Raw genomic sequence first — 26,511 nt, 5'->3', positions numbered from 1 at the left:
CTGCCCAGGGCACCCACGTCCCCCTCCTCTCTCCCCCGCATCCCCGCATCCCTAGCCGACCGCTCGGGCTGAGGGCCGGGCTATGCAGCTGCGGGCGCGCGTCCCTGCGGCGGCGGCGTCCCTGGGGCCCTCGCCCCGTGCGCCCCCGCGCCCGCTGCGGGCGCCTGCTCCCTCGGCCGAGCAGCGTCTTTGTACGCGGGGGTGTGGGAGGCGAGGCGCGAGTCCGCGCCGCGCCGCCGAGTGCCCGCGCCCTCTCCGGGCGGGTGGGGGCCTCTCCGCGCCGCCCGCCGCCTCGCGAGGACGCCCGCGGCCCGCGCCGCCCGCACCGTTCCGGGCGCGCCACCCCCGCCCGCCGGCGCCGCTAGCACATGCCCGAGCCGCAGCCCTGCGAGCAGGCAGCGCTGGCCCCCCGCCCCGCGGCTCCGGGCCCTGGCTCTGGCGCGGTCCCTCCTCCCGGGCCGGGCGCCGCGGCCCCGGCATGAGGAGCGGGCGATGATCCCCGCCAACGCCTCCTCCAGGAAGGGGCCCGAGGGCAAGTACCCGCTGCACTACCTCGTGTGGCACAACCGCCACCGCGAGCTGGAGAAAGAGGTCCGCGCCGGCCAGGTAAGAGCGCCGTCGGGGCGCCGCGAGGACCCCATGGCCGGGCACGCCCGCCCGGCTTGGGGAGGGGGCGCGGCGCGGGCTGTCCCGCCCCCCTGGCGAGTTTGCAGCGCTTCTTTGTTCGCAGCCGCCGCTTTTGTGCTGTTGACCCGGAGAGGGTGATGGGAGCGGCCCCCGCCCGCTTCCCTCCGGCCCGGACTGGCGGCCCACACGTGCTCCGGACCCTCCCAGATTGGGGTAGGGGACGCCGTGCCCCTCCTCTGCCGGGGCAGTGAGGGCTGCGGGGAGGGGCTGCCGGCTCCATCTGTGTTCCACGCGGTAGGAGAGTCCGCCCCACTCAGCTCGGCAGCAACACCTCCCGCGTGAGTGTGCGGAGGTGGGCAAGGCCTGCGTAGGGAGGGGGTCACGGGTCAAGGATCAAAGAGGCTGTGACACTCCCAGACATTCCAGCCCCACCCAGTGCCCTCTCCCCTCACGATGAGCGCTTATCTGTTTGCTCAGACTGGGCAGAGCCCCTGGATCCCTCAGACCCAGCTCAGGAATGGGGAGTAAAGAGAGAGACCCTCTTGGGTTTAGCCCTGAAGGGCCTTGTCCAGGTGCTGAAAGGCGCTCTCCTGCCCTCTGGTGCTGGGGCCTGGCTTCTAGGCGCTGAGGAAGCGAGGGGCCCTTTGGCCCCTGGCAGGATTTGAGGGTTTGCACACAGAGCAGGCTACCAGGTTCCTCTAGTCAGTGAGAATGGGTGGGTCAGCCAGCTTTGGCAGGGCGGTGGCCTCCAAGAAGATAAGGTAAGGGATGGAGTCTCCTGGCCGTTCTTTAGGACCAGGGCAGGCAGGCAGGCAGGCACAGGTCACAGGTAGTTCTCAACTCTGCCGTTGGCCTTCAGGCACAGGTAGGCCCTCGTGGCATGGACGACTAACCCTCCAGGGTGGGGAAGCAGGAGCGAGAGCTGGGCCCAGCCTGCCCTGGTTTGTCTCCAGTTGAGGCCTGCAGACTTGGCCTAGATCTGAGATCCTGGGGCCATGGGCTGGGAGTGGTTTGCTAAGGCGTTGCTCCTTTGGGAATATGCCTTTTGAGGGCCACTTCCTGAGTCACAGGAAGTTCAGTTTGAGGAGCTGTCTGCTTCCCAAGGGAAGAGTGAGGTGGAGAGCAGGACCCCCCCAGATGAGCAAAGTGAGGGTCAGAGTGTGGTGTCTCTGAATTCCACTACTGAGACACAGAGCAGGCTACCAGGTTCCTCTAGTCAGTGAGAATGGGTGGGTCAGCCAGCTTTGGCAGGGCGGTGGCCTCCAAGAAGATAAGGTAAGGGATGGAGTCTCCTGGCCGTTCTTTAGGACCAGGGCAGGCAGGCAGGCAGGCACAGGTCACAGGTAGTTCTCAACTCTGCCGTTGGCCTTCAGGCACAGGTAGGCCCTCGTGGCATGGACGACTAACCCTCCAGGGTGGGGAAGCAGGAGCGAGAGCTGGGCCCAGCCTGCCCTGGTTTGTCTCCAGTTGAGGCCTGCAGACTTGGCCTAGATCTGAGATCCTGGGGCCATGGGCTGGGAGTGGTTTGCTAAGGCGTTGCTCCTTTGGGAATATGCCTTTTGAGGGCCACTTCCTGAGTCACAGGAAGTTCAGTTTGAGGAGCTGTCTGCTTCCCAAGGGAAGAGTGAGGTGGAGAGGACATCCCCAGATGGTGAGCAAAGTGAGGGTCAGAGTGTGTCTCTGAATTCCACCACTGAGCCCTCAGACCAGTGCAGCACCCAGCTCTGCATAGCAGTCCCAGGAAGTGTTGGGGTGACCTGAGCTTCTATCTCTGGTCGGGGTGTCCACTTCCATTCTACCTCTGCTTCCACAAGGATGCTCCAGGTTGCTCCTCAGATCACATCTCTGTTTATCCATCATAAAGGAAGTGGTTTGCAGCCACTGGTAAAGGAAGCGAGGTCAGAGTGGTGGATCCTGCGGGACAAAGATGAACAAACCAGGCACAGCCCATGCCCTCCAGGAAACCCCGTTCTGGTGAAGCAAGTGTGAACAGGGAAGTACAGTGTGATGTTCAGGGTGCTAAAACAGTCCAGCCTCTTCTGGCTCTTCTCTGCTTTCCTCCCCTTGAGGGCAAGAGAAGACAATCCTCTGATAGAGGTTACAGCTGGAGGGATTTAAGTATGATCTGAGAGGAACTTCCCAATGGGATGGTTGATGGTTGGTCGAAGAATTGTTAGGCAGAAGGCTAGTGGCTGAATGTCCAGAATACCTCAGTCACACTCCCTTGCCCAAGGGGTGGGTGGTCCTTTTCTTGCAGAGATTGGAGAGAGGCAGAATGCCTTAGAAGAAAAGGCTTTTTCACCCAGGCCTCTCTGATTGACAGTCCTCAGGTCAGCAGTCATCTTCCTGGGGTGAGGCTGGATGGGGAGCACTGGAACCCGCTGCAGGTAGGGGTGGTTTGGACCACTGAGTGTGTTCCTCTTTGCTCCCCTCAGGCTGCCACAGAAACCAGGGACCAGGTTCACCCCATCCCCACCCACTCATCCCCTCACCCTGGTGAGTTTTTGTCTTCCTGAAACGGATACTGCCTGCCCTGATCCAGGCCAGGGGGAATATAGGGCATTGGTTGAGATTAAACCCTTCTTCAACCATAAAGGAGTCAGGGGTGCCAAGAAGGGGAATGCCAGTCAGTCTGGGTGGGAGAGCCCCCTGGCTGTATTTTGACTCCAGGACTGACCCAGAGTGATGCTTGCATCCAGATGTGCACTGCTCAGTCCCCAGGGCCTCAGACTCCCAGGGAGAACTGAGGATGCCCACCCCAGCCATTTCCTACAGGTGATGGGTCTGGGGGCAGCCACTTAACATCATAATGAAACCCCATAGACCCCAGGCATCTCACCTGGGGGTCCCTGATCTCTGCTCCTTCTGGCACCCACTGTCACAGAAAACAGCTGGGTTTCCCTGGTCTTCACTTGTCATAGCTGCCTCTGCGTCACTCCAAGAAAGCCCCGCAGAAGCCCTCCTGTGGGCAGGCTTGGCAATGCTGGCCAAGGAGGAGGGGGATGGCACGGCAGGCTTCTGAGCAGGTTCATGGGGTCTGGAAGCAGGGAGTGGCGGGGAGATGGGAGGTGCTCAGTGGGTGTTTTTTGGTGAAGGGAAGGGTCCATGATCACCCCTAGCCAATACCCAGCAATACAATGGTTGTTGGGTGCCCTGCTTCCTGCCACACACCTGCTCTGCCAGGTTGGGAGGGGGCAGCGGGTTGTAGGGTAGTGGATTTGCCAGTTCCCCCTTGGCTGGCACGAGGCCTGAGGTCCAGACAGCTGGGCACGGCCTTGGTTCTGGAGTCACGCGTCCCTGGTTCCCTGGGGGTGGGAGGTGGAGGTTAGACTGAATAGCTCCCTGTGGGAGGGCCAAGGAGAGCAGGATTCTTCCCAGGCAACAGGCACTCTGGAGGGGGCTGGACTGTGGTCCTAGAGAAACATTTTCTTTCTTCCGGCGGCTGCCTCCACCATGGTCCTCCTTCCTGCTTTCCCCGGTTCATCCTTCTGACCTAGAGGCAGGTGAGATGGGATCGTGGGGCCCCTGTATACTCAGACAGAGGCTGCCTCACCCAAAGTACCTGTTGTGTCTAGGAGCACCTGTGATCCCTTCTCCTCGCAAAGTAGGCAGTCCTAGGTATGGGCTGTCACCACAGCTGATGAGTTGGGAAGCTCAGGAGAGGGAGCCACAAACCCTAGAAACCAAATATCAGTGTGTCTGGGATGAGGGGGAGGGGCTGTGTGGGGCAGGATGGAGGGGGGTGGGTGGAGGGCGTGGGCGGAGGGGTGGGTGCAGGGGGTGGGCGGAGGGCATGGGCGGAGGGGGTGGGTGGAGGGCATGGGCGGAGGGGGTGGGTGGAGGGGGAGTCAGCTGGTGCCACCCCCACTGGCCCAACTCCGCTTGGGGAAGCATCTTGCCTCCCTCCCCGGCCTGCCTGGTGGGAGAGCAGAGGAGCAGTGGCCATACCAGACTCTGGCTGTTTTCCCTGGGGCTGGGGGATGGAGCGGGGCAAGGAAAGGAGACGCAGGCTGAGCAGGCAAGGGACCCCAGGCTCTGGGCCCCTCACCTTACTTCTCCAGCACCTGTGTTTAGTCTATACATTTGGTATGTTCTTATAAGATTTCACCTAACAAAAGGATTCTGCTAATGTTAAACAACTTTGAAAAATACTCTGCTAGCGCATGTGGGTTCAAGGAGTGTGCGTGTGCAAACGTGCTGGCAAATACGTGTGTTACATGAGTAGAGGCCTGCAGGCCAGAGGGCAGCTGGGCATACATGTGCTTGTACACTTAGGGGTGCACGTGTACAGTGAGTGTGGATGCAGGAGTAAGAGTGTGTGTCCTTATGGTACCTGTACGAGAGTGTGTGTGTGTGTGTGTGTGTGTGTGTGTGTGTGTGTGTGTGTAGGCAGGTGCCTGAGTGGAAGCAGGGAGACTCTGCCCAGGGAGCCCCAGCTCCTAAGCTCGAAAGACCCCTGCTTTCGGCTCCAGCTGAGGCCAGCTGGGGTGCAGAGTTTCTGTTCTCTTGGTGGGGAGGGCTGGCTATTGGGTTTCATGGGAAACCTTTTCATTCCAGCAATTAAATAGCAGCAGGCCTTTACCGAGGAAATTAATGAATTCTCTCACCTGGGCCCCCAGCAAGGTGCCTCTTTCACTGCAGGCCCAGCTTTGGACGGGTGAGGGGGAACTTCTTTGGGGCTCAGCTGACAGTATGCAGGGCTGATTTTGGCCCTGGAAGACAGCGGTGCCTTGGGGACCCTGGGGAGGGCTGTCAGGAGAGCTCCTGTGGAGTGGGGGTAGGGAGGGCACCCCTGCCCAGCAGGCAGTGCCAGCCTCTCTGTGGAACCTGGAGCTGGGGCACCTGAGGGGGAAGGAGGCAGGCGGCATCTGGAGCCCCGGGACCGGGCCCTGCTGGCTCCCTGGGGCCTTGTTAGCAGTAGCAGCATCTGGGGCGGGGCCAGTGGGAGGCATGGGTGGCTGGGCTGCGGCGCCACGGGAAGGCCTCCTCCTGACACCCCCCATGACCCAGCCAGCTCAGGGTCTATGGATTGTGCATCACTCCCACCCCAGGACTCAGGGCCCCACCCAGGTCGGACCCTTAGGGGCCCAGCTCAGCCCATAAGAGGCTCCCCTCCCCTCTGGGGAGCTCATGTAGAGCAGCAGCAGGGGGTGCCGCTCACAGGGGCCAGGCACAGCTTTGGGTTTTTTTTGAGGCTCCCAGTATATTTAAAAATGAAGAAATGCCAACACAGGGTTATAAAAATTATATAAATAATCTGAATTATTTTAAATGTTTTATTTTTGACAAAGGAGTTCCCACTCCTGTTTAAAATATTTAACTGTTGCTAGAAGGTAGCAGTCCTCACTACTTTCCCATTCCTCTCAGAGGCAACCACTTTGAACTCTTTAGGCTGTTCTGGTATTTGCCTCCATAATTATAAGCAATATACCTCTACAAGTATTTACTGGTTAATCAATTTTACACTTTACTGCCTTGCCTTCCTTCTCCATGTCCCTTAAAAAGTCATCTATGCATTTGTTTAATAAATATTTATTAAGCACCAGTTATGTGCCAGATGCTGTCCAGAGACTGGGGATGTAGCACTGAACAAGACAGACGGTCCCTTTGTGGGGCTTACAGTCTAGGAGAGGGAGACAATGAAAAAATAAAAAAGCAGTTTAATGTTGGGAGAGAACTAGAGCAGGATAAGGGACAATAGATAGATAAATAGCAACTGACATTTGAGACGGGTTGTCAGGACCAGCCTTTCTAAGGAGGTGACATTTGAGCGGTGGCCTGAATGAAGTGAGAGAAACAGCTTTGTGGCTGCTAGTACCCAGGAGAAGATGGTTCCGGAGAAGGCTGATATGCGGGAGTGGAGCTTGGAGAGATGGGAGAGCACGTGAGTTCAAAAAGACGTCCAGGATTCTTTTCTCAACTGGATGGGAAGCCCTGGAGAGATTTTGACCTAAGGGGTGTCAGGACCTGAGGAATATTTCACAGAATGACAGCACCTATGATGGGCCCTGTGAAGAACAGACCTAAGGAACCAAGAGAAGAGTGGGCGGAATTAGGTGACAGATGGGGTGGCCACGACCAGGAGGGTAGCCTGAAGGTGGTGAAAACTAAGATGACTTTGGATCTATTTTGAAGGTAGAGCCTGTAAGGTCAAATTTTACTGATGGATTAGATATGGAAGGTGAGAGAAAAAGAAAAGATAAAAACAGTCCTAATGTTTCTTACCGGGAAAGGGAATGAACTGCGGTGCTGTTTACTGTGATGGGAGAACTGGGGCAGGTGAAGCTGTCCAGGTATGGCTGGCATAAAGAAAGCAAGGGAAAGAAGTCACAGGTCAGAACGTCCCATTTTGTTTCATGAATTCAATTTCCTTTTCATATTTTTCTCAGGGTGTAAATTACTGTCCCCCCCCCCACCAAATTTTTTTTTCTTCTGTTTCCTGCATTGACAGTTGTTTCCTCTGGGTTTTTAGCATCTGTTTGCATGTTTTGGTATCTTTCATGTTGGCAGCTTTCCTCAAGTGTCCAGTCACCCTCGGCTCTTGGGGCATATTTAAGGATGGGGGTGTGGAGCTTATTAACGAATGGGTGCTGCTCTAAGATGATTGGCCTGCTTATTGTTAGGATCCCCACATTTCTGTACCCAGAGGTCTGTGGTGCCTCTAGTTTCTGCAAGAAAGAATTCTCCAGTCTCCTGCTAGGGGTAGGATGGGGCAGTGTTATGTGCAGTCTGGCTGCCAGTGGTTCAGGACTTGAGGCAGGGAAGGGACTGGGCTTTCCTGTTCACCAGTTTTCAGTCCCATGACCTCATCCTCAGACCAATGTCCGAGTTCAGTGCATCTGAAGCTCAATTTCTATAAAGAATAACCCCCCCGGGCTTCCCTGGTGGCGCAGTGGTTGAGAGTCCGCCTGCCAATGCAGGGGACGCGGGTTTGTGCCCCGGTCCGGGAAGATCCCACGTGCCGCGGAGCAGCTGGGCCCGTGAGCCATGGCCGCTGAGCCTGCACGTCCAGAGCCCGTGCTCCGCGATGGGAGAGGCCACAACAGTGAGAGGCCCACGTACCACAAAAAAAAAAAAAAAGAATAAACCCCTGGCATCCTGTGGAGAGGAAGGGGGGCATCTCCCAGCTTTACAAGATTGGTGAGGGGGTTCTGAATTTTAACCATACCCCCCTGTATTCAGTCCTGAGCCTTTCTCCCACCCATGCTGTTCCCACTGCCTGCATGTTCTGCACCTGTCAAGGGTGCTAAGGGGGGAATCTAGCTTGCTAATCACTGTGGTTTCCCTCTGTGAATGCTTGGGTTCTAGTACCTTCTGTTCCCTAAGTCAATTGTGATGCCCCAGCCACTTTCTTGTGGGTTTTAAAATATTTTATTGGCATTCTTATACTTACTCACACATTTACTTTTCTTTATTTTTTTAATGTGGTTGTGCCGGGTCTTAGTTGCGGCAGGTGGCGGGTTCCTTAGTTGCAGGAGGCAGGCTCCCTAGTTGCAACATGTGAACTCTTAGTTGCGGCATGCATGTGGGATCTAGCTCCCTGACCAGGGATCGAAGCTGGGCCCCCTGCATTGGGAGCGCAGAGTCTTAACCACTGCACTATGGGGGAAGCCCATCACACATTTACCTTTTGAGGCAATCTTCATTCCTTTGTATAGATCTAAGTTTCCATCTGGTATCATTTTCCTTCCACTTGAATAACTTCATTTAACATTTCTTGCATGTCTTCTGGTGATAAATTTTCTTAGCTCTTGTTGTCCATAAAAGTCTTCATTCCTCCATTTCACTTTTGAAGTATATTTTTCACAGGATATAGAATTCTAGGTTGACAGTTTTTTCCCAGCACTTCAAAGATTTCATTCTGTTGTCTTCTAGCTTGCATGGTTACTGATGAAAAGTATGTAGTATTTCCTATATTTGTCCTTACATACATAGCGTGTCTCAATTCTCAAAATGCTTTCCACAACATTGTAAATCAACTATACTCCAATAAAATTTTTTTAATGCTTTTAATATTTTCTTTTTATCATTAGTTTTCAGCATTTGATTACGATGGGCCTTGGCGTAGGTTTTTTGGTGTTTTTCTTCCTTAGGATTCATTGAGTTCCTTGGTTCTGTGGATTTATCATTGTATTAGTTTCCACAACAAATTACCACAGACTGGGTGGGTTAAAACAACAAAAATTTATTTTCTCATCATTTTAGAAGTCCAGATTCAAGGTATCAGCTCCACTCCTTCCAAAGTCTCTAGGGGAGAATCCTTCCTTGTCTCTTCAAGCTGCTGGCAGCTCCAAGCATTCCTTGGCTTGTGGTTGTGTAACTTCAGTCTCTGCCTGCATCTTCACATGGAACTTCTTTGTGTGTGTGTTTCATAAACTGGATTTAGGGCCTACCTGGATAATTCAGGCTGATCTCATTTTAAGATCCTTAACTTAATTATATCTGCAAAGACCCTTTTTCCAAGTAAGGTCACATCCACAGGTTCTAGCAGTTAGGATGTAGACATATATTTTGTGGGGGCGCCACCATTCACCTTACTACCGTAGTTTTTTTTAAAATCAAATTTGGAAACTTTTTGGCTATTTCTTTAAATTTGTCTTATTCCTCCACTTCCTTATCCTATCTTGTGGGACTCCAATTATACATATGTTAGAATGCCTTATAGTGTCTCACAGATTGTTGAGGCTGTTTGAATGTTTTTCGATACTTTTTTCTCCTCTGTTCTTCAGTTTGTACAGTTCTGTTGCTGTATCTTTAAATTCACTGATTTTCTTTTTATTCTGTAGTGTCTAGTCTACTGTTAATTCTATCCAGTGAAAATTTCATTTCAGATATTGTACTTTCTATCTCCCATTTCTTTCCCTGTGAATGTTGTGTTTTTCTTTAAATTTTTGAGCATATTGAGCCATTCATCTTTATTGTTTCTATTAAATGATTTTTCTCCTGATTATGGGTTTTATATTTTCCTACTTCTATGCTTGTCTAGTCATTTTTAACTGGATGTTGGACATTGTAAATGTTGTGATGTTAAGCATCGGGATATTGTCGTCTTCCTTTAGACAGTGTTAGACTTTGTTCTGGCAGCCTAAGTTAAGTTACTTGCAAATCAGTTTGATCCTTTTGAGCTTATTTTTCATCTTTATTAGATTAGGTCTGGGTGAGCCTTTTCTCTTGGGATAGGATTCCTACTCCTAAGGTATAACCCTTCTTGAGTCTCTTGAATACCCTGGGTAATCAACAAGGACTCTCTACTCTAGCAGGTTGGAGCTTGAATGTCTCCCTGCCATGGGTGAGCTCTGAGAATTTATCAGCCTATTGTTCCTTTTCTGCCTGGTTTTGTTGAGTTTCACTCTACACATGTGAAGTTTAGTATTCAGCAAAGACTCAAAGGGACCATATGCAGATTTCTGGAGCTTTTTTTTTTTTTTTTTTTTTACATAGCTCACTTCTTCCTGGAACTCTGCCCTGCAACTTCTAGCTACCTCAGCCTCCCTGAACTCCTATCTCTCTCCTTAACTCTTCAGCAAGACTACTATGCTCTGCTGGGGATTCCCCTACCTGAATTGCTGTCTGGAATATTCCTCCAAGTAGAATCTTAGGCAATCATAGAGCCCACCTTGTTTGTTTCTCTTACTTCAGGGATCACAGTCCTGGACTAATTGTTGCCTAATGTCTGAAAACAATTATTTCATATATTTCGAAGCAATAGTTTTCTCTGTTTGGTGGGAGGGTAATTTCAGTTATCATATTGGAGTAGAAGCCTTTTCCTGGCATTTTAATCAAGTTTTGGGGAGGAGAAAAGGAGTTACATACATGTGGTCAGTTCACATATTTAAGCAGAAGTCCTAGTCTCCTGAAATATATCTAAATATTTATGTTTAACAAACATACGCTTTTATCACACAACAAAAATCTCATGTAATATAATCGTGCTATTCACAAAGCAATAATAGTATTTATAAAAAATGTTAATACATAGTGTCCCAGAGGCACAGGACATGGGTTTGAAGTTGTACCATGAACATATTCTTTCATTCTTATCAATGTATTACTGCAACTGTTTGCTAAACCTCTCAGGGATAATGTCAATAATCTAAATTGGTGGCCCTTCCTGAAGGTGTGGTCTTGGACCCCTAGGATAGGTCCTGTCTCAGGTGCCCTCCCTGGCCAAGAGTCTTTCTAGACCACACTTCGGCCCCAGGCTTACTCTTCACAGGCAGACCACTGGGCCTTGGAAGAGTGAACCCAGTCAGGGCACCTAGGTGGACAGGAAAGGAAGTCCTTCCCTTTCTCAGAGTTACTTCCTGCCCTCTCCTGCAAGCCCCTTTCCCCTCACCTGACCCCAGCTCATTGTGTCTGTTTTTTCCATTGCCTTCTGAGATGGGCAAGACAGGACAGCTAGGTGGTTGCTGCCGGCCTAGAGGCCGTTAGGCTTGGATGGGCTACCTCAGAAGTGACCGGGGCGACCTCTTCACCTCTTCCAGGTGGACATCGAGCAGCTGGATCCCCGTGGGCGGACTCCCCTGCACTTGGCCACCACCCTGGGGCACCTTGAGTGTGCCCGCGTGCTCCTGGCACACGGCGCGGATGTGGGCAGGGAGAATCGCAGCGGCTGGACAGGTGGGCACCTCTACTCACCCCTACCCCACAGCCTGGGTCTCCCGGCATCATATCCTCACCTCTGATTGGCTGAAGGGAGCCCTAGGCAGGGTCCTGCCCTGTGACATTGCCTCTTGCCCACACCCCGCCCCCAGTGCTTCAGGAAGCTGTGAGTACCCGGGACCTGGAGCTGGTGCAGCTGGTGCTGCGGTACCGGGACTACCAGCGGGTGGTGAAGCGGTTGGCAGGCATCCCTGTGCTCCTGGAGAAGCTGCGCAAGGTGAGGGCCAGCCTCTCAGCCTCCCCACCACAGTCTTTGAACACTACCTCTAGCGCAAGCTTAGCCACCCTCCTCTTCATCCTCCAGGCCCAGGACTTCTACGTGGAGATGAAATGGGAGTTCACTAGCTGGGGTAAGAGGGGCTGACGGGGGCCTCTCTGGGCTCTCTCCCACCTCAGGGCTTCTGCACTTGCTGCTTCCCTGCCTAGAGCACTCTTCCCATCGCTCTCCCATGGCTCCTTCTCACCTCTTAGCTCTCAGCTCATTGCTACTTCTTCCTGAGGCCTTTCCACAATGCCTTGATTGATTCCACTATTATTTCCTTCACTCTGTAATGACTGGCTCATTTGTTTGTTACCTGTCACCCCTTACTAGAAGGTCAGCTCCAAGAGGGCAGGGGTCCCATCCTGTTCAATGTTGTATCCCCAGTGCCTGGCACACAGTAGGTGTTTAATAAATATTTGTTGGAAGACTAGATGAAAGGTTGAGTGAGTGAATTAAATGGTGGATACTAGGGACTTGGTGGTGGCTGAGTCATGCCTGTCCCCAGCCTCAGGTTGTTCATTTCTGAGTGACTGTGGTCTGCATTTGTGGGGGGAACTGGGGCAGGGGCTGCTCTCCCACCGGTTCCCTTACCCTTTCCCAGCCACACTCCTGACCCTGAGCCCCATGCTCTGAGGTGGCCGAGGGTGGTGGGCCAGACAAACTGAAGCCACCTCTGACCTTCTCTTCAACCTAGTGCCCCTGGTGTCCAAGATCTGCCCCAGTGACACCTACAAAGTGTGGAAGAGTGGGCAGAACCTTCGGGTAGACACCACACTTCTGGGCTTTGACCACATGACGTGGCAGCGAGGGAACCGCAGCTTTGTCTTCAGGGGCCAAGGTCAGGCAGGCGGGAGATGGGGCAGGGTGGGGAGGCTGGGGACAGCCCCCTGAGACCCCTGACCCCCTATGCTATTCTGCGGCTGGCAGACACGAGCGCCGTGGTCATGGAGATTGACCACGACCGCCGGGTGGTGTACACAGAGACCCTGGCTCTGGCCGGGCAGGACCGTGAGCTACTGCTGGCTGCTGCCCAGCCCACCGAGGAGCAGGTGCTGAGCCGGCTCACCGCACCCGTCGTCACCACGCAGCTCGACACCAAGAACATCTCCTTTGAGAGGTAAGTGGGCATGGCCTCGGAAGCCTGGAGCCAGCCTGGTGGATGCACCCTCACCGAGACCACTCTGCTGCCCTAGGAACAAGACCGGCATCCTGGGCTGGCGCAGCGAGAAGACCGAGATGGTGAATGGGTATGAAGCCAAGGTGAGGTCATAGCTCCCGGGTGCCAGCCCCACCACACTCTTGCCTACAGCGAGCTGGGCAGGGGTTTCCTGACCATGCTTTCTCGGCCTTGGAGGTGCAGAGGCAGTGCAGCGTGGAGGCAAGGTCATGAGACTAAGAGGCAACTGATGAGAATGGCCGGCATTTATTGAGCACCGAATATTATGTTCATGCTCAAGGCTCTGTTCTGACATTTTAAATGTATGTACTTGTATGTATGTATGTGTGTCTATGTACACATGCACACACGTCTATGTATATATGTGTGTATGTCTCACACACACACACACTCATTTAATCCTCACGACAACCCTTTCGGGTAGATGCTATTATAATTCCCATTTTACAGATGTTTATCGAGCCCTTTCCACAGTTTCCCATTTAATCTTCACAACAACTCTATGAAGTAGGGTACTGGCCCATTTTATGATGAGGAAGCAGGGGCTTGGAGTGACTAAGTGGCCAGTACAAGGTTGCCCAGAGCCAAGCTTCAGACCCAGCTGGCTGACTCCAAAGCCAGGCCTTTACCCCTAAGAAGACTGTTGTGGGGGACCCCCAGCAGTCACTCTGGGACCCCCATATCACCCATGTGGGGCCATGTGGTGAAGGGTCTAACCAATGCAAGATTCTGTGTCATTGCTGTTTCCTCCTGGAAGCCTTCCCTGGTTCGTAGGCTGGATTATGGCCTCTGTTTTTTTGTTCCCACAGTCCTGTGCTCTCCCCATTAGAGCATGTATCACACTATGTTATTACTGTCCATTGTTTTCTTGATTGTGAGCCTCAAGAGGGCAAGGATAGTGTCTGGCCATGCTTGTTCACCACTGTATCCCTGACGGCTGCCTCAGTGCCTGGCTTATAAAGGCTCCTCACAAAATGTTTGTTGAATGAATAAGAGAACTGAATGAATAAGTTAATATAATTACCTGCCCAAAGGCCTGGAGATTGGAACTGACAGCACCCCCCTCCCCTGACCGTTCCTTGTAGGAAGTGTTCATAATGCCCTTAGGGGCAGGGTAGGGGTACCAAAGCTGTCTGTGAGTCCTTTCCTCATCTGTCCCCAGGTATATGGGGCATCCAATGTGGAGCTCATCACCCGGACACGGACAGAGCATCTTTCAGAACAGCACAAGGGCAAGGTCAAAGGTAATGAGGCAGAGGTGGATGGGGGAGGGGGGGAGGAACCAGCCCCACTCAAGCACCTCCATCAGTATTTCCTCTGACATCCTAGCAAGAGCCAGGATAGTTTATTCAGGCAAATAGGTTTCAATTCAAGTGCCAAATCCTAGTGATTGGTAGTGGTTGCCTAGAGTGCTGTTAAGATTCTAAGGCAACATTTGGGCTCAATGGGAAGGAATGCTACAATTGATTACTAATATCTGCATTGGATTTGGGGGCAGGGGGGAATGTCATGTACGCTGTTTGTTGGCCATTCTAGTCTAGTGGGACATACCCTAGGCAGAAGGACAGGGGCCCTGCCACTGATTCTCTGTGCCCACTGATACTACAACTGACTCTCTGGGCACCAGTTAGTCTGTCTAAAGTGGATAGACATAATTCCCACCTCTCATGAGAACAAAAGGAAGTTAACATGGAAGCACCTGAAGGAAAACACATACACATGCATACCCCAAAACACTTTTGGAAGTTTCTCCTGAGCCCCAGGCCTACTTTTATTCCAGCTGTGCTTATGGTGGTCCTGCCCCTGCCCCTTGGAGTCCTCAATCACCTTCAGGTGAAGGTGCCTGGGTGTGTGGTGTGGGTGAGCAATCCTCCCTCCCCCCAGGGACCAGCCTCCTCCCTGGGTCTTGGGTGCTGTCACTTCTGAGGACTGCAGTGTCCTCTGAAATGCCATATTTCTTTCAGGCTGTAAGACACCTCTGCAGTCCTTCCTGGGAATTGCTGAGCAGCATGGGGGCCCCCAAAATGGGGTGAGTGTGTGCAAGGGGTGCCCCTCTGTGGAAGGGTGTGGATGGGGATCAGGAGGAGGTCTGGGAGGCACCCTGTGGGGACTTCCTTTCTTTCCACAATTCCCAAGGCCCTGTCATCTCCACAGTGGCGGGGGGACAGATCCGGGGCTTGTAATACCAAGTGGCTGGCCTGGTCTCAGGGACTGAGAAGGGCTCATAAGCCCCTCCCTGTGTGGTACAGACCCTGATCACTCAGACTCTGAGCCAAGCCAACCCCACTGCCATCACCGCAGAAGAGTACTTCAATCCCAACTTTGAGCTTGGCAACCGTGACATGGGCCGACCCATGGAACTGACCACCAAGACACAGAAGTGAGGCCCCATGGTGGTGCTGGGGAAGGGTGGGCAGGGCTGGGAGGCCATGGTTTCTACAATGTCCCTCTCCCCTTGGGATCTGGGGCGCAGGTTCAAGGCCAAGCTGTGGCTGTGTGAGGAGCATCCCCTGTCCCTGTGTGAGCAGGTGGCCCCCATCATTGACCTCATGGCCGTCAGCAATGCACTTTTCGCCAAGCTCCGGGATTTCATTACCCTGCGCCTGCCTCCGGGATTCCCTGTCAAGATTGGTGAGGCTCCACCCCCATTTCCCTTGAGCAGCTATTGGGAGGATGGGGCTTAGAGGAGGTAAAGAGTGGGTACTAAGGTGTGAGGGAGTGGGTGGTGGCGCCTGATAGTTTCTGCATCCTCAGAAATCCCGATTTTCCACATCCTCAACGCCCGCATCACCTTCGGGAACCTCAATGGCTGCGATGAGCCGGTGCCGTTGGTGCGAGGCAGCCCCAGCAGCGAGACCCCTTCCCCAGGCAGTGACTCCTCCAGTGTCAGCAGCTCCAGTTCCACGAGTGAGACCCTGTCCCGCCCTGAGCCCGCCCTCACTTCCCCTCCCCACCGAGCACTTCCCCGGGAGTGGCCGGGAGGGGAGGTCTGGTCCACTCTGACCCACAGCCCGGCGCCCCCAGCCTCGTGCCGCGGCTGCGAGATCTCCCCCGCGTTGTTCGAGGCCCCACGCGGCTACAGCGTGCTGGGCGGCCAGCGAGAGGCCGCCACCCGCGACGACGATGACGACCTGCTGCAGTTCGCCATCCAGCAGAGCCTGCTTGAGGCGGGCAGTGAGTATGACCAGGTGCGTCCCCGCGGCCGCACGGGGCCACTGGACTGCGGTGCCGCCACAGCTAACTGGCTCACCCCCGCCTCCACCCAGGTCACCATCTGGGAGGCACTAACCAACAGCAAACCGGGCACTCACCCCATGTCCTACGAGGGTCGCCGACAGGACAGGTCAGTGCCCGCCCGTCCTGAGAGGGTTTGGAGACGCCTATTCCCCCACCTCCCATACACGTGCACAGAGAACACCAGGGCCCTGTCACGGTGCGTATGGACACTGCCGCATGAGCACCCCTCTTGGCCCAGAGGAACCGTGGTACCGTCATCAGGGACCCTACTGGTTTCAAGATGGCGTCTTCCACCACCACCCGTTCCTGACTCAGGGGTGGGTGAGCAGTACTCCAAACGCGGCCTTAGAGCCTTCACAGACCCTCGCCAGACAGAATGTCAGGGCTGGGGTTCTAGAAGACTGGGAGGATGGGCTGCGTAGGAGCTGGGATCAGCTCCTACCGGGTGGGAGGGAGCCAGGGAGGTGACGCGGGACTCATCGCCTCCACTGGAGGGTGTTGAGGCCTGCCTTGTCCCGGGGCCTCCACACCGTCTTCCGCCCTGCATACGGGCAGATGCGCCCGGAGCCCTCGACGTATCTTACCTGCCTCCAGGAGCGCTCCGCCCACGCCGCAGCGCCAGTCCACAACCCCCGCGGGCCTGGCGTCGGTCCCCAGCCCTCGGCCCAGCCCGCGCCCAGGCCAAGGCGGCCACGTGTTCCGGAGCTACGATGAGCAGCTGCGACTGGCCATGGAGCTGTCTGCGCAGGAGCAGGAGGAGCGGCGGCGGCGCGCGCGCCAGGAGGAGGAGGAGCTGGAGCGCATCCTGCGGCTCTCTCTGACTGAGCAGTAGCGCCCACTGCCGGGCCCCTTGGCCACGCCCCGCCGGGCCTGCCCCGGAGCGAGAGTCGCCCCTCCTGCGCGCTCTCCGAGCTGAGTCTGGAGACCTGAACCGCCGCCTCGGGGGCGTAGCGGCGCACCCGGCACCAGATGGGGAGGGGTTCGGCCCGGCCGTGGGGTACCTTCCTGGAGGCAGCTGGCACGGCCCGGCTCCCCTGCTTTGCTGTATCCTGACCCCACCCCACTCCCCTGGGCTCTGACCGGTCCAAGGGCGGAGCCAGGCCGTTTGAAGGGGAGACGGTCCTTAGAGGAGCACTGTCTCCATCCCTTGCTCCTTCTGGCCGGTCCTCCTTTCTGCTCACTGACCCCACTCCAGGACACTGCCCGTGAAGCCTTTGCATCTCCGCTCTTCACCCCGGGGGGCAGCTGAGCTCCCCACGTGCTGTGTGGCTGCTTCGTCCTAGACACAAACCAGCACGTCAAGGGCCCAGCTCCTCCCCCACCCCGGCATTTCAGCGTCAAGTGCACTTAGCGGGGTGCCCGGCTCCCCCAGCCCCCACACCCCTCCCGGGTCTCAGGGTGGTCCCAGCTTCTCTTTGGGTAACCAGAGGTTGGAGTCCCCATCCCCAAGGCACGATTTTGTGATCAGGGAGGGTGCCCAAGGTGGCCCCAGGTCTGGGCAAGGCCTGGCTCCCTCGTGGTGTCTTGGCGAATGGGGGGACATAGTGGGAGTGGGGCAAACACCAGACTGGACACAGGGGTCGCCCAGGGCCCTGGCACCACCATCCATCCCTTCCCACCAGCTGCTGCTAGCCCTCTGTGGTTGTGCATCCTACTTTCCCCCCACCCAGGGGCTGACTCCGAAACCCTTCATCCAATGGTGCTAACCCCCGGCTCTCCCCTGCCCCACCCCACCACCCAGAGAAGCACAGACCCCGCCAGGGGCAGGGGCCCACTGCACACCCTTGTCTGGGTTCTCTCGGACTGGCCTTCCTGGCTCAGCCAGTGAGGCTCAGAAGGGACACAAAAGCGATGGAAGAAAACAACAAAGGGAAGCTGTTCCTCTCACCCTCTTCCCTGATGCCAGGGGCACCAGACTGATTCTGAGGCACAAATAAAAGAGGCTTCAAACCCGAGGCTTTTCCTACCTGCCTTTACTGGGGAAGAACGCCTATCTGCGGGTTGAGGGTTCCTTCTGAACCTCAGTGTGTGGAGGGCTCTGAAGTAAGAGGATGTCTGGTGGGTCCTGAGCCGAGCGTTGCGTTTGTCAGGGCCCCCAGGAGTCTGGTGGTGGCATTTACAGAGGCTGGGGGTCTAGCATCCCCACGCATGCAGGAGGCACAGACTGAGCACTTGGTAAAATGTTTCATTCAGTACGTCTTGTTTTCCTCCTAGGGTCAAGGCCACAACAGAGGGCTGAGGGCAGTGTGTGTGTCTGTGTGTGTCTGTGTCTGTGTGGTGTGTGTCTGGGAGCGGGGAGGTGTGAACCTGCTTCCTCATGCCAGTTCTCTGGTTGGTTCTCCTGCGGGAGTGCCGCGAGGAAGCCGTCCTCTCCCCTGCAGATGGAGAGAAGGAAGAGAGCCCTCTGCCATAGACTGCTGGGTGTAGCCCCTGGGTCTGGCTGTACAGCCAACGTTTGTGTATGGCCGTAGAACTGGGGTGACGCCCGTTCAGTTTACCACTCAGGGTGGTGGAGTCAAGTGAGCTGTTTAGAGGGAGAAGCGTTGTAATTTTCCCCAGCCAGTCTGGGGAGACCCGTCGAATCGCTACCCCTTTGAGGTCAAGCCCAAGCTCCCCAACATCCCCAAGCATTGCGCTAATACTAAGCACTTTCCCTGCCCTGGGCGGGAAGGGAAACAAAGGGGACACTGCCTGCCGTGCAGCACCATTGTTGAGGCCCCCGTCACCCTGGGCCTTCCAAGGCCAGCTCCTGCTGAGTCCTGTACGAGGCACACAGCCCGGTAGGCGCCAGACGGACGCGAGTGTCCGCAACGCTTCATTTGTCCAGGACTCCCGCGAGGGGCGGAGTTCCCTCCCCAGTCCCGGCCCAGGCCCAGAGAGGCGGGGTCCGGAGGACCCAAAGCCGGGGCGGCGCGGGAGTGCTTGCGCTCCGCCCCACTTTGCCCTCCTGGCTTGGAGCTTCCCCGGCGCGCTGCGCTAGTCCGTGCCGTCCACCAGCTCGCACAGCATGTTCTCCAAAGACGTGATGCGCTGCTCCTGGGCCTGCACCTGCTCGCGCAGGGCCTTGATCTCCTCCAGCAGCGTCTCCAGGGTGTGCTGCTGTTGGACGCAGAGGACGGAAGAGGCGGCGTTGGGCGGGGGCGGTAGGGGGATGTGAAGATTGGGCCTGGGTGGAGCAGGGCGGGACCTTACCGACAAGGGGGCGTCGCTGGCTGACTGGCTGCGGCGGGGCCCGGGGGGCGGGCGCACGTCCAGGATGTTGCGCTTGGTGACCCGCAGTTCGCGGTGCTTGGGGGGCATGTAACCGTCCCTCAACGAGATGAGCACGGGTTCGGCGTCCTGGCCGGATAGCCATTCATCCGCTTCTAGGGCCGGTTCGGGGCCCGGCGTATCTGGGTAAAGGTCGTCTTGGAACAGGTCTGACTGCAGGGGTAGGAGGACACGAGAACGAGCAGGGTGCCAGGCCTGCTCCGCTCCTTTCCGCCTCGGAGCCCTGCCCAACCCCTCTCCCGGCCACTCACCTTGCGGGGCACAGTCATGATGATGGGTTCACACTTTCTTTCATGCAACTTGTAGAACCTATAAGGGAGCGGGGATCGGCACACGCTCAGGCTCCCACTCCCTTAACTTTTGCCGGGGACCAAGGGGTTAGAGGCCAACACTTGCTGAGCGCCTACCATGCATTGCACTTTAAACACCCTCTGATGGGGTGTTTATCATCATTAAGAGATGAAGAAACTGAAGTTCAGAGAATGTCAAGCCTGTAGCGTTGGGGCTGGCACTGGAAACAAGCCCCACCCCCGAAAACCCACTATTTTCCAGAGACTACACTATTGGGGAAGCCCCCGAGTCTTCCCGGATGGGACGTGGGAACAGAAGCAGGTGAGCGGGAAGGGCAAGGCTGCTGACCGTGCAATCTCGCACTTGCTGACATCCAGTCCCCGCTTGGGCATGAAGCCCATGCCCCTCTGCGGCTCCTTGCTGCTGAACGTGTTCAGGTAATGCACGAAAGGTGGTTCCTCGGTAATCTCAAAGTACCGAATGCTGCTGTCGCCCTGCAAAACCAGTCGGTTCGGAGATATGCTGGGCGGGCCCCCTATATCTCGGTCCAGCCCCCTCTTCTCCCCTCCCGGCTGCGAGCACCTTGCCACACAGGTAGACGATGCTGGAGTCGGGATCGTAGAAGGGCAGTAGGACCCCGTTGCTTGTGTCCATCTCCTGCAGTGCCACTGGCTCCTCGAAGTTGTTCTGCCCGAGCACAGGAGGCGTGACCAGCCCTGTCCCGCCCGCCGTGCCACTCTGGATCCCCTGAAGCTCCTGTACGCTTCGTGCCCTCCCCAAAGCTCACGCATTCCCAAGGCAACTCTGGTGAGGAGAGCTGCAGACCCCACCCCTGGACACCACTCTCGGTCCCCCGCACCTATACCCCCTGCGCCGCCGCATGCAGTCACCGCAAACCACCCCCAGGGACTCGGCATCACCAGGCGGGGGCGCCAGCGTGGGCTCCTTCAGGCGACGCAGCAAAACTGGGCAGAGGGGTGGGTGTGAGGATGGCAGGCGCTGCAAAGAGGGCAGCAGCCTCCAGCCCTGTCCAGGTGGGCATGCCCTGCGGGTGGGGGGCGCCGGCCCCTCTCCCGTGATGCCAGTCCCCGGGGCACACACCCCAAGCGTCCAGCCGCGTTACCGGGTCCCACAGGCCCAGCTCTCGCTGGCTCATGCGGGTGAAGCCCGTGGTGAAGATATGACCCTGGCGCGTGAAGACGGCCCGCATGGGCCTCATTCCCTCGTGGGCCGCAAACCTCTCCTGGGGGGAGGGGGAGACAGGGAGAGGCGTCACCCAGCTGCCTGCCCTGGGGAGCCTGGAGGGCCGGGCAACCAACTTGCTGACTTGGGTGTGGGGGGCGGAGACAAAAAGGGTCCTAAATATTCAGTTTCCTGGCGTCTCCTGGCTGGCCCCAGGCCTGGAGAGCGCGGGGCGCGGGCCTCTCTCTGCAGATTCTGAGCCCTTAAGCGCCCTCAGAGCAGGGGATGCCTGCGGGCTTCCCAAGGGAGCAGAGAGGCGCTTCCCAGACGGAAGCTCCCCGCTCCGCTTCAGCTATCTTGGGCGCGGGCCACGGTCTGGGAGAGCGCTCCCGGCTGACCCAGCGAAGGAGCGAGCGCGTGCGCCCGGCGCGGCCTGGCCTACCGGGTCCCAGAGCGCGAGTTGCCGCTCACTCATCCTGCTGAAGCCGGTGCTGAGTAGCTTCCCGTCTGCGGTGAAGACGGCCCGCAGCGGGCGGGCGCCCTCGTGAGGCCGGGCTCGCTCCTGCTCGCGGGGTTAGTGGGTTAGAGTGCCCGCCGCCCCGCCCCGCTCCTGCCGCGCGCACTCCGCGCAGACGTACACGTGCCCCGCGCATCCAGCGCCCCGCCTTAGGTTGAGGCTGGTGAGGCAGGTGCCGCCGCCCTCCCAGGGCGCCCAGCTGGGGCAAACAACGCGCGAGGGTTGCCTCCAGTCCCCCGCCCAGAGGGTCAACTAGGTTGGAAAGGGGCCTGCCCGCGAGCCAGTGTCAGGCCCAGGCGCCGGAAGATGGCGCTGGGTGCCGGTTGGGAGGAGGGGGGTCCGGGGGCGCAGGTTCGGTTCATGCAGGTCTGGTGGGAGGGTAGAGTTTGCAGCTTCTCCCCTCCTCAGTCACAAATCGAGCAGCCCTCCTCTGAGCTTCTGAGATGCAGGGGAGGGGAGGGAACAGGAGCGGGGCTGAGAATTGCGGGCTGGGGGCTTACTTAGGGCAGGGGTTGTGGTTGCAGACACGGCGGGGCAGGGCTAGTGTCTGGGGTTGAGGTGGAGGAGGTGAGAGCTGGGACGAGGGTCTCAGGGGGTTGTGGGTACAGAGGCCTGACAGCTGCTTCCTGGAGCAGGGGTTGGGACGTGGCCAGGCTAGGCACTCACCGCCACCACCTGGCCCTTGCGGGGGTCGATGATGCGCAGGGTCTTGTCCTTGCAGGTGGTGGCTAGCAGCCTCCCGTTGCTGTTCCAGCACACGCTGTGGATGACGTCCGGGTGTATGTCGTCTAGACTCAGAAGCACCTCCCCAGTGCCCACGTTCCAGATGATGATCACATTGTCACCACCTGCCCAGAATGGCCAGGCACTGTCACCTGGCCCTGCCTTTGCCACTCCCCACATCCCCCAATCTATGGTAGGGACCCCTCCCTAGGCCCCCAGACCTGCACTGAGCAGGACATTCCGGGCAGTGGGGTGCCAGGAGAGGATGCCCACACGTTTGGAGTGGCCCTCGAGTGTGAGGATGGGTTCTGTAATGTTGCGCATAGGGGTATAGTCTGGAATCTGCCACACCTAGATAGAAGGAAAAGGCATAGGGTAGGTGGGATGAGGAGCCCACTTCGTCTCTCTGCTCTTCCCTTACTTCCCCCACCCCCCTTCCCCAGGGTCAAGTGCAGGACAAGATGGGATGGTGCCCACATGGGGCAGAAGCAGCTGGGAGCCAGGAGGTGGCACTGTCAGCTTTCCAGAGACCTCCCTACTCACACGAGCAGGGAGACTTCAGAGCACTGCCCCCCTGCTCTTCAGGCCCCAAGGTAGTCATGGCTAAAATTAGTCCTAAGCAGTTCATCCTGGTCGGGGGTGGGCATGTAGCTAAAAATAGCCTGGGAGCTGGACAGGGCAGGGCCCTGGAACTCAGCACCTCCCTCACCACCTTCCGCAGCACAGGTGAGGCAGCCCTCCCTGCTTCCCCTGCCCAACAGCCCAGCAGCATCCACCTGGCTCCTACCATGATGGTGGTGTCGTCTGAGGCACTGGCGATGACGTTGTCATTGTGTGGGCACCAGTCGATGTCCAGCACAGGGGCAGTGTGCCCAGTGACCAGTGGGTAGTTCTTATCCACTCGCCCTGTCTGCAGGGGTCAGAGAGGGAGATGTGGGGCCACTGTCCTATGTGTTTTCAGGGGGTGGGGAGTGGATCTGTTTACATCGCAATTCTCTACTTTCTGTTTTCTCTTTGCAGAACCCACCCCCTTTCTGCTCTTCCAACCCCATTCGGCCTACTTCCTCTACTTCACGGAAGACAGAGTTAAAGTCATTTCATATCAAGGAATCAGACACAGAGAGGTAAGATAACAACCAAGGACACACAGCAAGATACTGGTAGAGCCAAGACTTGACTTCTTAGTCCAGTGCTCTTCTAAAAACATCTACTTGGAGGAGACTGTTCTTGGGCCTGTTCCCCCAACTGAAATGTCCATGGGAAGCCCCTGGTAGAATAGGTCAAGGTAAGGTAAGATGCAGTGCAGTGCTTGACAGCCCTTTCCTAGCCACAGTTGGCAGATCTCCCCCTTGTCAATGGCTTTACCTTGGAACCACAAGCAGCAGGCATTCCTTGTGCCTGCCATCTCCCAACCTGAGCTGGGGCCCATCTATTTTTAATCTTTATGGTATGTTTGTGGGGGCTCTGAGGCCTTTGCAGGGGCTGGCATCAACCCAGACCAGGCAGTAGGGGAGAGGGGTGGCCGTGTGGCATTGGAATGGCACTTGTACTGGGGGAGGAGGTGGCTTCAGCTGAAATTGGAGCCCAGGGGATGATGTCCTTGGATAGTATCTGCATTGTCCTGGAGTGAGTCACTGGCTATTGCCAGGCCTCATCCTGACCTTGCCACCTGTGGGGCCTCCCCTAACAAGGTGTAGGAGCCGGAATCCAGGTCAAGGTCATGCCTTGGAGTGGCCATCCTGTGGGTAGGCATGGCTGAGGGGCTTGAGGCTACTCAGTAAAGGTGCTGGTCATTGCCTGGCCCCCATCCCTGGAGTAGAGGGGGCTCTGGCCTTATATGTCATGTCCCCTGGCCCTTTGCTCTCATTCTACCTCACTGCAAGGACCAGAATGGGGGAGGTGGCCAAGAACTCTTTGGATAGAGCCTGACCCTGTCCTCAGTGTGCTGCTCCGGGGTGTGATTTAATCCAATGGTCACCCTGGGCTGCGTACAAAGATCCTGACGCCAAAAACATAAGGGGTGTGGCATCAGGAGAGATAGGAACAGAATCTGGCCAGGTTCTGTCTCCACTGCTTCCCAACTATCCATCACCCGCTCCTGGACCCTGCTGGGAACAGGGTGCTGCATGGAGAAGGGATGGGCTGTGAGTAGGTGGGGGCGGATGTGATGCTGCTGTTCTAGGAGGGGTGACGGAGCCTCCCAATTGGTCCCTGAGTGATTGGGGAACAGGGAGCAGTCAGTCCACATAGACTGCCCTCCTGACTGAGGAATGGAACTAGGTGAGAACACAGGCTGCTATCAGGAGTCCCCAGGAGTCACAGCCAGTGTCCTCCACCTGCTTCCTTCCCCTCATCCCTCACCTTGGCCAGAGGCAGCACGATGAAGGCACCTCCACCTCCAGCCTCCACAATAATGGCCAGGAATTTGGGGTTGACGGCACAGAATGAGCTGTCCCATGTGACCTTGGACACACGGATGTCCTCGTAGGCCTGGTCAGCCTTTGCCGCCTGTCCAAACACATGGCGGAACTTGCTCTGCCGAACCACGCGCCGGCTCATAGCTGGGGGCAGAGATGGAGGATCTCGGTGCCCAAATTTTGGTCCTTAGTCCCGTAGCTGTGGGAGGGAGGGAGGAAGAGTTGGGGGAGTGGCAAGTGAGAAGGGTTATCTGACCAAGAGTCAGATGTAAATTAATATAGAATCTGGTCCTAGAAGCAGGGAGTTTTCTTCAAGGTGATGTATGGGAAAGTTCTTTGCTTAGTTCGAGGGGCTAGGATTTGGGGCCTGACTTCTCCTTAGAGAGCCAGGCTGGGGGGACAGTGGAGCCTGACTGGGCCTGAAAGCTTCCTGGAAGTTGACGTGGTTTTGGGAGGAGCCTCAATGCCAGGCTGCCCTCCCGCTGCCAGCCTTGGATGAGCATCTCTTCACGGAAGTGGTTTATCTCCCAGAGGCATCTCGTCCAGACTCAGAGGCTTTGGCTTAAGGCCATTTGTGGGGCTAGGACTGCAGCCCCTCAAGATCCTAAACTCAGCATCTGTGGCATAGTTTAGGTGGATGGGGTTTTGCCTTTTTCTAAAAATTTGCCAAGGAGAAGTTCCTCCTGTTAGCTCACCTGAGTTCTTCCTGCTACTGTTTTCATCAGTTTCCTCCCATGCTGTTGGTGGGGGGACACAGTGTAAGGTGGATCTCTCCTCCTCCCACTTCTCTCTGCACTGGCTTCTCTAAGAGGCCCTCACCACTGTGTTCTGGCTTTTGCCAGCCATATTTCAGCCCCACTTCTCCTCTGGGTCCTCTCTCCTACTAAATTCTCTTGGGGGTGGGGTCCTCGATCCCCCTCCCCCCGGCTCAGAGCCAGATTTTCAGGAGTGGAGTGGGGAGGGCGAGGTGCCTTTTCTCCCGCTTGGGGCTTGCGCTAAGCTCTTCCCCAGGGGACACACCGAGCTCTTCCCAAGCCCCAGCGACTGACTCCAGCCCCTCCCCAGCCCCGGGCATCCCTGTGCCCTTCAAGACGCTTCTTCGGCTCCCGGCCTGAGGCCCGGCCTCCCCGCACCCTTCTCCGGCCTCCTGCCCCGGCACTGCGTTCTTGCGAGACGAGGTGTCTGCGCCCTGCGGGCGCGCGGGCCGCTGTTAGGCCAAATATAGACACCAAGTCCGCCCCGCCCGGGACCGAATTTGGCGGCGGGTGGGGGGGAGGGGGCGCAGACCTCTGTCCCCTCCAGACACCCCGCCCGCTTCACTGGCTGCGGTGGCGGCGGTGGGGGGGTGGGTACCTGGTCCTGAGCCGGCCGAGGGGCGCTCACGCTGCGACTTCTCTGCGGAGGGGGTTGGGGCTGCGCTGGGGACCAAGGGAGGCGTCAGGGCACCGGAACTGCCTCTCAGGGTGTCCGCGGCGTGTGGGGCCCGGGCGTTCGGCTGCGCGCTCCGGCCGCTGCCTGCGACTCTCGGGGCCGGGCGTCGCTGCAGTCCCAGCTGCCGCTGCCATCAACCTGCGGAGGCGGACCTAGGGCAGGGGCGGGGTCACATCGGCCCCGCCCCCTCCAGCGGCGGGAAAGTCGAGTGCTGCGGACTCTGCGTGGCCAGTCCGCGGGCCTTCGAGAAGCGTCAAAAGTAATTCTGCGTGTGTGCGCCGGATGTGCGCGCTCCTCCGCGCTCCGCGCCTAGCGGGTGGGCTGAGGAGGCCCAGGTTCCCAGACCCAGAGCTGGGCGCTGAGAGAGGGAGCCTACGAGGGGGCGCGCTCCCCTCAGAGCCGGCGGCCGAGCAAGATCAGATGCCTTCACGCTGCATTCCTGCTGTAATCACACTCCCAATTTAGACCATACCGGCGGGCCGGGCCTGTGGGACTGCACGTCCAGACATCCCTGAGGAGAGGTCCTGGAAGATGCTCTGGGGGCCCTTGGATGAGGGCCTAGGCTGGCCCAGGGCAGATGTGAGGGTACCTGACAGGGGCCTGTGAATGTTACTGTCATTAATAGCAATAGCGACCACTGTCACTGTACTAGGCACTTCACCCCGTTAGAGAGGATTCCACGGAACAAGCCACAAAGCAGCCTAAAAACCGGTGA

At 57.0% G+C, this 26,511-nt stretch overlaps 2 protein-coding genes across 8 annotated transcripts; one reads left to right on the top strand and one right to left on the bottom strand.

Annotated features, from left to right (window-relative positions):
• The first annotated feature begins 458 nt into the window (after nucleotides 1–458).
• On the top strand, nucleotides 459–17,081 carry ANKRD13B (ankyrin repeat domain 13B). Of its 7 annotated transcripts, XM_024127974.3 has the most exons (15): nucleotides 460–606; nucleotides 11,112–11,247; nucleotides 11,382–11,506; nucleotides 11,594–11,639; nucleotides 12,246–12,389; nucleotides 12,479–12,668; nucleotides 12,745–12,811; nucleotides 13,891–13,972; nucleotides 14,693–14,757; nucleotides 14,978–15,108; nucleotides 15,202–15,359; nucleotides 15,483–15,635; nucleotides 15,753–15,916; nucleotides 15,995–16,071; nucleotides 16,560–17,081. In XM_024127974.3, exons 1-15 carry the CDS (start codon nucleotides 493–495, stop codon nucleotides 16,795–16,797), a joined length of 1,890 nt encoding a protein of 629 aa, XP_023983742.1. In that variant the 5' UTR covers nucleotides 460–492; the 3' UTR covers nucleotides 16,798–17,081. The 7 variants fall into 7 exon arrangements, with proteins under 7 accessions (XP_028353777.1, XP_028353776.1, XP_023983742.1 ...); XM_055090302.1 differs by adding exons at nucleotides 731–840; nucleotides 3,063–3,123 and having other exon boundaries at nucleotides 526–606; nucleotides 11,112–11,506; nucleotides 15,483–16,694; XM_028497976.2 differs by having other exon boundaries at nucleotides 459–606; nucleotides 15,483–16,694.
• An 840-nt stretch (nucleotides 17,082–17,921) lies between these two features.
• CORO6 (coronin 6) lies at nucleotides 17,922–25,983 on the bottom strand. Its single transcript, XM_007123582.4, has 11 exons — nucleotides 25,719–25,983; nucleotides 24,310–24,564; nucleotides 22,736–22,858; nucleotides 22,170–22,299; nucleotides 21,892–22,073; nucleotides 20,650–20,769; nucleotides 20,109–20,213; nucleotides 19,875–20,020; nucleotides 19,487–19,544; nucleotides 19,158–19,388; nucleotides 17,922–19,064 (listed from the first exon to the last, which is right to left on the bottom strand). The coding sequence occupies exons 2-11, from the start codon at nucleotides 24,505–24,507 to the stop codon at nucleotides 18,942–18,944; spliced, it is 1,416 nt and encodes a 471-aa protein (XP_007123644.1). The 5' UTR covers nucleotides 24,508–24,564; nucleotides 25,719–25,983; the 3' UTR covers nucleotides 17,922–18,941.
• Nucleotides 25,984–26,511: the final 528 nt, after the last annotated feature.

This window comes from Physeter macrocephalus, chromosome 14 (genome assembly GCF_002837175.3).
Source record: "Physeter macrocephalus isolate SW-GA chromosome 14, ASM283717v5, whole genome shotgun sequence".
NCBI lineage: Eukaryota > Metazoa > Chordata > Mammalia > Artiodactyla > Physeteridae > Physeter > Physeter macrocephalus.
This window is presented reverse-complemented; position numbering and strand designations above follow the sequence as displayed.

Bases quoted from the DNA above. Each gene is read 5' to 3' on its own strand.
- ANKRD13B (XM_028497975.2), top strand. From the start codon at position 493: ATGATCCCCGCCAACGCCTCCTCCAGGAAGGGGCCCGAGGGCAAGTAC. The intron at 11,248-11,381 runs GTGGGCACCTCT...CCCCGCCCCCAG, and splicing joins GAATCGCAGCGGCTGGACAG to TGCTTCAGGAAGCTGTGAGT. The intron at 12,390-12,478 runs GTCAGGCAGGCG...TGCGGCTGGCAG, and splicing joins CTTTGTCTTCAGGGGCCAAG to ACACGAGCGCCGTGGTCATG.
- CORO6 (XM_007123582.4), bottom strand. From the start codon at position 24,507: ATGAGCCGGCGCGTGGTTCGGCAGAGCAAGTTCCGCCATGTGTTTGGA. The intron at 20,214-20,649 runs GTAACGCGGCTG...GTGCTCGGGCAG, and splicing joins AGCTGGGCCTGTGGGACCCG to AACAACTTCGAGGAGCCAGT. The intron at 19,545-19,874 runs GTCAGCAGCCTT...GCTCCCTTATAG, and splicing joins AGCAAGTGCGAGATTGCACG to GTTCTACAAGTTGCATGAAA.